This window comes from Prionailurus bengalensis, chromosome D1, assembly GCF_016509475.1.
Source record: "Prionailurus bengalensis isolate Pbe53 chromosome D1, Fcat_Pben_1.1_paternal_pri, whole genome shotgun sequence".
NCBI lineage: Eukaryota > Metazoa > Chordata > Mammalia > Carnivora > Felidae > Prionailurus > Prionailurus bengalensis.
The window spans coordinates 113540547-113550845 of NC_057346.1; the positions used below are offsets into that span (position 1 = coordinate 113540547).

The 10299-nt window shown below is 61.7% G+C and overlaps 1 protein-coding gene across 3 annotated transcripts in view; it reads left to right on the plus strand.

Annotated features, from left to right (window-relative positions):
• NADSYN1 (NAD synthetase 1) overlaps positions 1-1205 on the plus strand; it is a 38070-nt gene extending 36865 nt beyond the window's left edge. For 2 of the 3 annotated variants that reach the window (XM_043581972.1, XM_043581974.1), the window contains one exon: positions 1006-1205. In XM_043581972.1, coding sequence (XP_043437907.1) covers positions 1006-1056 — 51 coding nt within the window. In that variant the 3' untranslated portion in view covers positions 1057-1205. The other variant, XM_043581975.1, reaches the window with a different exon arrangement.
• Positions 1206-10299: the final 9094 nt, after the last annotated feature.

Sequence of the window (10299 nt, forward strand, 5' to 3'; positions counted from 1 at the left end):
GGCTTCGCGAAGCGCAAGTACGTTTCGGGTCGGCGGTGCTGTGCCTGGTGCTGCGTCCCTCGCGTCCCGTGCGCACCTGGGGCCAGTCGCCGCCCCTCGCGGCCGACTCGAGGGTCCAGATGGTTTCACCCCTTCTGAAACCACTGTGCCTTTCCTTTCTGTTTCTGGTTAATTGATAGAGTGAGGAAAGATTAGTAAAAGCAAGCGTGGGCCCTTCCCGCCTTCTCCTCTCCAAGGCCAAGCACGGGAGCAGGGCCAAGGGCACTTCGGGCACAGGTAGTAACGGCCCGAGGGAGGGACAGGCGGCCAGCAGGGAGCCCTCGGGTGCACAGAAGACGATGTTGTGATGATACGGCATTGAGCTAGAGAGCACGGCGGGCTGGAAGGACACGCTGTGTACCGGGTGGCCGAGGCAGGCGCCCCTGCAGATGACGTATCTGCAGGATGGACCCCGGGTCACACTGCACGTCCGGGCCGCGGGCGAGGGGTCACCCCAGGGACAGCGGGCCTTGGCTGCAGACATTTCTGGTTGTCGTGCCCGGGGTGGGTTCTGTGCCACTGGCATCTAGCGGGCAGAGTGTAGGGGCACTGCTGGCATCCTGCCAGGGACAGCCCAGCCTCCAGACGAGGAGTTGGGGGAGGCGGGGCTTGGCTCCCCCGGGGCCGCTCAGTGGTGGGGTCCCCCAGATCAGGAATGGGGTTTGGAGGCCATGCAGCCAAGTAACGGGCAAACGTAGACCCCTCCGAGGACGCGTGTGGGCAGATGCAGTTCTCCATGGCGTCCTCGTCCGGCGGGGACCCCCGCGATGCGCTGAGGCGCGTCCTGCCAGACTTGCCCAGTGCACGTGCTCTGCGCCCTTCCCACGTCTTTGCACATCGTGGGGACTGCCTCGCAGCTGCTCGTCCAGTCCCGCGACGGCCCCCCTAGCTGGGTGTGAACCGGCGTGTTCCATAGCGTGGTTGTGAGCGTCCAGCCGTGGACGTGCGCGTGGCTTCTCCATCTAGGTGCTGCGGCTCGAGAGCAGAGGCTGTCAGGACCTGGATGGCGTGGACTGACGCCCCCCCCCCCGCCCCGAGGCTTCCACCTCGCCGCTGACGGTGCGCCCAGAACGGTGTGCCAGCGTCTCCCTCCACGCCTCGAGGGGGCGGGATCTTGCTCTGGTTCCTTAAAAAAGACTCAAATAAAGAGCGTGTGATTTCTGGGACCTGAGTCCGTTACCTTGTGGGGTGAGGGTCCCATCCTGGGCCCCCCTCAGTTCCACAGCCTCCCTGGTGCAGAGCGAAGCCCGGCTGGGAGGGGCCCCACACCACCCAGGAGGGGGCAGAGGCAGCTTGGGGTCTGTGCTGGTCTGCCCCTGCCCAAAGCCTCACCCGGGAAAAGAAACTGGTTAGCAAGAAAAGGAATGTTTTGGTTAATGTGCAGAGCAGCGCAGGGCTTGGGACGGCTTCAGGTCTGGCTGGATCCAGGGTGTGCACGTGTCCTTAGAACTTGGTTCTCTCCTCCCCGCTGCCCCGCTCGGCTCCTCTCTGCCTCCGCGGGCTTCCTTCATGCTGCACATCAGGGTGCTTTGGCCCCAGCCTCACAAGCTCCCATGTTTGAATCCAGCAGGAAGTTTGCTGAGTTGGGTCAGGTGCCCATCCCTGAACCAGTTAGTTAAAGCACCAGGGTCCCCTCCCCCCCGCCCCCCCCCCCCCCCGCCGCCACCAGAGACCAGGAGGTGTTACAGAAGTAGAAAGAATGAATGGAGAGTCCCAAACAGCACACGCCCCTCCCGTACCTACCCCTCCTGGGCTCCGATGGCTCTGTCCTCACCTCCTTCTAAGGGGACCTTTCCTGGGCTGCTGCCACGGGCTCTGGGCCCACGAAGCCTGTGGGTGGGCCTTCCCCTCACCTTCCACAGTGACAGTGAGGCCGCTAAATATTAATCAGGCTGCAGTGAAGGTGGGGGCCCCAGCAGAGGGGGTGACACATTTCTCCCCTTTCCCAAGGCCGCCACCGTGAGACGGTGTCCATGCCTGGAGTCCAGGACCCCTGCAGACCGAGGAGCAAAGCAGCCACTCCTCCCCACCCCCCAGAGGCCCTTTATCTCTTGACGTAAGCCAACGTACAGACGACCTTTCACACAGCGAGGCAAAGCCGTTTACTGCTCGTGATCTGATCGGTATTCCCCAGAAGCCTTGGCCTTGGAGACCCAAACCCCGCTCTGAATGTCTGAGTCCCCTTAAATCCGTATGTTGAAGTCCTAGCCCCCAAGGCGATGGCGTTAGCAGGCGGGGCCTCTGACAGGTGATCGGCTCATGAGCGGAGAGCCCCTCGCGTCAACCAGCACCCTGGCCCCAGAACCGGGAGAGATTGGCGCCTGGTGATAACGAGACACCATTAAGGTGACTCTCCTAAAGCCGAGAGGCAGTTTTGTCTCCGGGGAGAGCTCGGTCCTCCCCCCACCAGGGAGGATCCAGAAACAAACACCTGCCGGTAACGCTGTTCTTGGCACCGACGTGGCCTCCGTGCACCGGTGGGTGTCGCCCTCGCCCCGGGCTAGTTTCCGGCACAGCTGGTGAGCGGGCGCTTTTGGCCCGTGGGGGTGGGGACAGATGGGACCCAGGAGATGTGAGCGTGGGGTCAGCAGCTGAGGCAGGGACCCTCACGTCACAGCATCACCCTCTGAGAGGACGGCTACCAAGGGTGACACCCTTAGTTTGGGCCTTGTCACCCCACAGGTGTCGCAGGCGGGACTGGCACCTTGCTGACTCCCTGGGGAGGGGACGGCACACCGTGGAACATCCTCGGGCCCAGTCACAGTGTCCTTGCATTTACGGGGTGGCGTGCCCCAGTTACAGGGTCATGTCCCCCCCGATGTGGGGTCGTGTCCCCCCAGTTATAGGGTAGTGACCCCCCCCCCCCCCCAGTTATAGGCTGGTCACCAGAGCTCAGCTAATGAGAAGCTGGTGGTCCCTCTCGGCAGCCAAAAGCCCGTGTCTGAGGGATGCTGGCTTTCTTCAGCCCCATCACAGACCAGACCCAGCCTGCTTCCTAGGGAAGATGAGACCTCACCTCAGACAGGGCCCACCCAGGATCTCAGGAGACTCGTCACGTCCCGGGGACGCTCCTAAGAACCACGAGCCCCTAGAGCCTTTCTTGCCACCAGAAGGTCCTGAAGCCTTGGCCAAACGTGCCCCTCGACAACAAAAGCGATGCAAGGGACCTCATGAAGACACAAGTCTCCCGGCACCAAGGGTTTATTGAAGCAGCCAAGCCCAGGACCGGCCTTGTGTGGCCCATCCAGGCAGAACTCGGTCCACTAAGATTTGTTTTAGTGGGATTCTAAAGACCAAAGTAGAGTTTGGGAAGACATTGCATCCAGCAGGGTGAATCCCTCAGAAGTCTGGGAAGAAAAAGTGTCATGAGACCCTAGAACATGCCAGAAAAATGGACGAAGGACAAGGGCACGCCATTTGCAAAGGACCGACCCGCGCCCAGAAGAATTTTAGCCGCGTTACTTGCGCAAAGCTGAAAACTTCCAGTATTGTCGCGGTCAGGCAAAGCCTGGAAGCAGCGACTGTCTGCCGTGGCCAGGCGTGACTCCATCGGTCCCCTCGACACACTTCGGAAGGTCAAGTTGGCAGCGGGCTGCAACGGGCCCGAAGATGCGCCTTTTCACGCGGGGAGTCTGCTCTGGCCGTCTGTCCTCGGTTTTCCTATAAAGGGGAGGCTGTCGCAGGACTCGGCCTGCCGGGGCTTGACCCGGGGGCTCTCCTTCCTGCTGCCGGGGAGGCGTGACTCCCACCAGGGCATCGCCACCCATCAGGGGCCGCCCTCTCCGTTGGGCGGGGCCGGCGCCTCTCCCGGGCTCTGTCTCTTCCCCTGGGGTCCTCCAGAGACCCCCGCGAGGGGCGCCTTCGGCGGCCGCCCCCGAAGGCCGCCGATGAAGAAGTAAACGGCAGGGTTCGCAGTGCTGTTGACGCAAGACAGGAGGACGCTGACGTCATTGAGAGCCTGGCTTTCCACTTTCCATATCAGGAACCTGATGACGCTGAGGGGCACGCCGCACAGAAAGAAGACCAGGGCGGTCAGCAGGACAACCAGGTAGAGCCTTCTGGGCAGGTGAAGGCGGGCGCTGTCGCGGACTTGGCGGAGTAGCAGCAGGCTGGACGTGCCCATGGTGACAAAGAGGACGACGACCCACGCGTCCGTGATAGCCACAAGCGCAGGGCAGAAGCGAGTGGCCGGGCTGGACAGCTGGCCGCAGGCGTGGCCTCTCAGAATGTTCATCAGAAAGGTCAGAAGCCAGAGGAGGGCGCTCACGCCGGCCGACAGGTGCCTGGGGCAGTGGCACCGGTACCAAATAGGGAAGAGGACGGAGAGACATCGCTGCAGGCTGATGGCGGTCATGACACCCAGGCCAGTGAAATAGGACGAGAACCTGAGGACCATAAGGATGCCGGGAAGGTGAAAACAGCGGTGGAGGAAGGGCTTCAGGATTTGGCGTGCGCAGAACACGATCTGCAAGCACAGATGCATGAGATCCGCCGCGGCGAGACTGAGGTTGTAGACACAGAAGGGGTTTTTCCTGACGGACGCGCGGATGAGCCAGATTATGGCCCCGTTTCCCACCAACCCGCAGAGGGCCACGACCACCGTGACGGACCGGAGGAGCACCTGGCCGGTCATCCGCGCCCCCGGAGACATCCCTGTGGTGTCATTGCTGGAACGGTTGACGGCCTCGCAGTAGTGGTCCATGCTGGGGAGGCCGGAGCTCAGGAGGGTCCTGCCGTGCTCCCCTGACCGGCGGGCTCTGGGCGCTCCTGGGCGGGCAAAGACGGAAATGCAGAGTCTCGGGCACGTGAGGAAGTGCCCTGCTCCCCCACCCAGACCTTCCGTCCCCTTGTCTCTGCTTCCCCTTCCCTCTGTCCCCCCCCCCCAACACACACAGCCCCAGCCACAAATGTCCAGCTGTCCTCGGCTCTCCCTAGACCCGGACGGGACAAGCTCTCGGCTTCACCCCCGTGGGCTCGGCCCCTTGAGCATCAGTGTGCGCCCCTCTTTGACTTCTGCCTCCAGGAAACCGATTTGCTGGATGTCCCCTCCGGGTCAGGCTCCAAGCAGGATGCAGGGGCAGGGGCGGGGGCAGAGGGAGTTGGGGGAACCTGGAATCTGCCCTCAAGGAACCTCGGGTAACGACCATTCACGGGACAGTGTGATAAGGGCCCGAGCACTCACTGGGGAGCAAGAAGGGGCGACCACTTGAGGGCACTGTAGCAGTTTTCAAGAAGGGGCGGGGGGGGGTGTGAGGCGGAGAAACCGCTGGAGGAAGGGCCAGAGGCCCGGGCGGGGACTGAGTGCTCGGCATGGCCGGTTCGGGCCCAACAGTTGGGGATTTGAGGGAGAGGACGTGGGCGGGGCCGCTTGGGTCCAGGCGGCCAGCTGGGTGAGCGCCCCGGTGGCCCACACGCACCGTCGTCGGCAGTGGGAGCCGTGCCCGAGCCCCTAGGGGGTCTCACGCACCGCCCCTGCCTCAGGGCCCCAGAAAGGCAGACAGCCACCCGAAAATGCTCTGCGGGCCCCAAAGGCAGTGAGTTTTAGTGTCCCCGGAGCTGTGGGGGACAGAAATCGGCTCCCCCCAGAGACGCCCGCGTCCCCACCCCCAGAGCCTGGGACTAGGTTAGGTTGGCAACAGAGAAGGAAGGTGGCCGACCCACTGGCCTTCAAGTAGGGCGGCGGTCCTGGGCCATCCAGGCGGGCCCCCAGGGCAGCCACGGGGTCCTTCTAGGACGGAGGCAGAAGAGGAGTGTCAGAGAGGGTGGCACCGTGGAAGCCGGGGTCAGGAGGCCGTGTTGCGGGCTCTGGAGATTGTGGCAGGGACCGTGAGACCGGGGACGCCAGTGGCCTCCGGAAGCCGAAGACGTCAGGGAGCAGATGGCCCCCTGGAGCTTCCCGAAGGAATGTGGGCCTCGCGGGGGCAAAGCCCGTGAGACCCGCCGAGGACCTGGGGCCTCCGGAACCGTCGCGTGGCACGTGTGTGCTGTTCGAGGCGGCTGCACGCGGCGGGAACTCGCCGCGGGGCAGTCGGGACGCCCGCGGTGACCTATCGGCCGCTGGGGGGGCGCGCAGGTTCCTGCCTCCCATCGCCGGGTTCCTCAGCTGCCCCTCCCTCGATTTCCCAGCCTTGCCTGGGTCCTTGCTCAGGCTTCTTCGGCCCCTCTCCTCTCTCCTTCCCAGCCGCTCTCCTCGAAAAGTGCCTTTTCTCTTTGAGATGCCTTTCCCCCCCCAGCTGACTCATCAGACTGCCCACCGATGACACCAAGTATAAGAGACCCCCCAAACCCCCGCTCTTCACGGCACGTTTCTTAGGTCTACAAGTTACGAAGCCACACGGAACCCGGCCCCTCAGATCCGACGTGTGGGGAGCGCCGGAGGCACCCAGTGGGGGGGGGGGGCCGCACTTTGGCTTCCTGCTCAACCCCCCACGTCCGGCCGGTGGGTGCCTTCGTGCAACACGCTAGATCCCTCTGCGCCTCGGGTTTTCACCTGACGCAGGGGTTGGCAAACCTTTTCCGTAAAGAGCCAGATGGAGCAAATATTACAGGCTTTGCAGGCCACGCGGTCTCTGAAGAGCTACGCGGCTCTGCCCTTGTAGCAGAAAGCAGCCACGGGCAAACACATCGTGTGTGTGCTCTGAGAATGCCTCACTTCTGTGCACTGAAAGTTGAATTGCACGTGATTTTCACGGCCACGAGATACTGTTTTTTGAAAAAAATGTTCCCGGCCATTTCGGGGTGCCTGGGTGGCTCAGTCGGTTGGGCGTCCAGCTCTCGATCACGGATCAGGTCATGCGTGACCTCAGAGCCCGTGGGACCGAGCCCTGCGTCAGGCTTCGCGCTGAGCACGGACCCTGCTTGAGATTCTCTCTCCCCGTCCGCCCCTCCCCCACTTGTGCTCTCTCCCCCCCTCCTCAAAATAAATAAACATTAAAAAAAAAAAAGAAAAAAGGAAACGAAAATTTCCCAACCGTTTAAAGACGTAAGACCCACTGTTGCCTCACAGACTGTACAGAAACAGATAAGCGGCAGGATTTGACCCACAGGCAATAGGTTTCCAACTTCCCGTCAGTGGTGATAAAGATCGTGATGTCATCTCCTCACAGGGTTTTTGTGAGGCGGAAACCGCCGAATCCTTACAAGACACTTAGAGCAGTGGCTGGCACATAGTAGGTCCTCTGTGAGCGAGAGCTCTTACTGGGACCGCTCTCAGTATCCTCGACTCCCGCCTGTCCCTCTCTGTCCGACATCCAGGGCACCCAGCGTTTCTCAGCTCTGTCCCCATGACGCCTCCAGTCCACCTCCGCGTGGTCACGCATGCGGTGGTCACACTGCGTGTGGTAAGACTGCACTTCCCGGGCCCGTTGTGCTTGGGTAAAACCTGGGTGGCTCGGTCGGTTGAGCATCCTCCTCCTGATTTCGGCTCAGGTCATGATCCCAGGGTCATGGGACCGAGCCCTGTGTCAGGCTCTGCACTGAGTGTGGAGCCTGCTTGGGATTCCCTCTTTCTCTCTCTCTCTCTCTCTCTCTCTCTCTCTCTCTCTGTCTCTCTCAAATTAAAAAAATAAAAAGAATCCTCAGTGGAAGGTCCCTTCTGAATGGATGACCTAGTTCCCGTCTTGAGACCTTCCAGAGCTCCCCCACCGTCCCCCATGGCGACCAGCAATACAGTGGCTGTTCCATCCGCCTGGGGCTCTAAGTAACCGTGTTTTGTAACAGGCGTGGCATGTGAGTAGAAAACAGAGAAGGAAAATGAAACAAAGAAACGTTTTAAGACCCTGAGGTTTGGGGATTGTTTGTTACCAGGACATAAGCTGGCACGCGCTGACGGATACGATTTCCTTCCTCCCACTCCCAGCTCCCTGCCCTGCGTTCACACTCTTGGCCGTCTCTAGCGGCACCCCGCCCCCGCGGATGTCTCCCCCCATCAGCACCCTAGTCCTGCCCTTCCCCTCGTCACACCCTCAGAGGAGGCCTCAGGATAACAACTGCCCCCCGCCCCGCTCACAGCCTGCAGCCCTAGCTGCCTCTTTCTGTTCTGACCCTCCCGTCACACTCTCCGCGCTCCGGCCACCCTGGCTTACCTACGGTGCACGTCTGTCCCATGTTCCCTGCCGTCTCCATGACTTTGCATGATGCGCGACCTATACCTCCCTGCAGCCCTGCGGGATCTATGGCCACATCATCCAGGCTCAGCCTGGGAGCCGTCTCCTCCAGGGAGCTTTCCTTAATGCCTCCCTGCTGGCCCTATCTTAGGCTCGTGTTCCCAGAACACTTTCTTTCATCATTGGACCGAGTCTGTAAAGACTCCTCAGTTCAGGTGTTTTAAGACTGAAGAGCAGGCTTTGAGGGAAGGAAGTGAGGAGAAGCTCATGAATTCGTTCTTAGGTGCGTTGTTTGGGCTGTTGGTAGCCTGTCCAGGCGGCCGTTGGACACGTAGGTTGGAATTTTGGAAGAGCCGTGGTCCAGAGGTGTGAGTTTGGCCAGCATCGTGGTGTAGTGTTGGCCGAAGTCTCTGAGGAGGGTGACCTCCCAGAGTGGAAGGGACCGACCGGGCTGGGGAAGAACACCACTGGGTGTGGAGGCCGAAAAAGGACCAATGGAAGCCCAGTGGAGAGGAAGAAACGGGAGAGGGTGACATCTCAGGATCTGAGGGCAGAGCCCGGACCCAGAGGGGATCACCGGTGCAGCCACAACGTGAACTTGTGACACAAATTAATGGCGGGGTGCCTGGGGGCTCAGTCGGTTAAATGTCGGCTTCGGCTCAGGTCATGATCTCACGGATCGTGGGCTCGAGCCCCGCGTCGGGCTCTGTGCTGACGGCTCAGAGCCTGGAGCCTGCTTTGGATTCTGTGTCTCCCTCTCTCTGCCCCTCCCCTGCTCGTTCTCTCGCCCTCTCTCTCTCTCAAAAACAAACATTAAAAAATTTTTAAATTAAATCGTAAAAAATAAATTAATGGCATGAAGAATTTAGCATGGTTTAGGTTGTCTTTGATTCTAGATGTATAATGTGCTGGAAACAACATTCTAATCAAGCAGAGGACAGATCTCTACACGTCGATGTCATCAAAGAAAACTTTTACTTTGCTCACCAAAATGTCCCGGGGTGCTGTCTCCGAGGGGACCCGCTCCCGAAGGCTGGTCGGCGGGCCTGGTGGCTGGAGGACGGTCAGGCCTCCGCCTTCACCGTGACATGCTCGTCCTGGGTCCTAGGCCTCCCGTCTAAGGAGCCGTGTGACCGTCGGCCTCCGTAGCTGTCCAGCTTCAGTCCCCACGTGCCGTGGAGTAGTCCTGCCACAGCGATGGCACACGTCACTCCATCAAGTGACCGGTGAGAATGCTGGGGCAGGGGCGGGTGGACAGGGTGGGACACGTATCGGTGAAAACTGGGGGAAAGCCCACCGGAGAACCGGCCAGAGGGTGCAGGGCCGGGGCACCGGGGCTCCCCGCTGAGGTGTCGGACGCAAGCCCGGACGCAGGGAGACATGCTGGGTTCAAGGACCGAGCGATGGCTGAGCAGGGAGGAAACTGCGGGCAGAGGCAGGGGACACGGTAGGAAGCACGGGGGCTCCTTGGCTCCACTGCGGCCCGGGCTCAACCTTCGGGGGGACACACAGCGACAAGGGGGACGCGCCAGAGGGCTCTTACCTTGACGCGGGCGCAGGAGCCGGCGGGAGGGGGCGGGCCGGGCTCGGTGTTATCAAGGTGCTGCAGGCCCTGTGTCTTCCTGTGGGGGGGCCACGGCCAATCAGGTGCAGGCACCATCTCGGGAGGTATCTCGGTATCTGTTCTGTGTCCTGGCGTTTCCTCCTGTGCGGCCTCGCCCCTGCCCTCACCGTCACCTTCCCTGCATTCTCGGAGCCGCTGTCCCCCTCCGATGCCTTCTCTTGTACAAGCCTCCGCGACACGTTTCCAGGGCGCCCATCATCTCGGGTGACCTTGGAGACTTCATGATAGCGCGTGTGTGTCAGAGGCGAAGCCGTCCCTGGGGGCCCCTCGCAGTGAGCTTGGTGAGACGGCCCTGCAGGGCCACCTCGCTGCGTGTGGGGTCTAACCCCCGGTTCGCCCCCGGGCATCCCCGGGCAGGCCCCAGCCTCCCATCCGCGCTGGCCCCCCGCCCGGACGCCCCGCACGCGAGCACCGCATGCTGCATTGGCGGGGTGGGCCCGCGGGGCGCAGAGGGGCCTCCTCCCCGCCGTCCAAAGTCTCCAGCCGCGTCAGGGCCGCTGAGACCACACATTCTTCCTGGGAACCACGTCT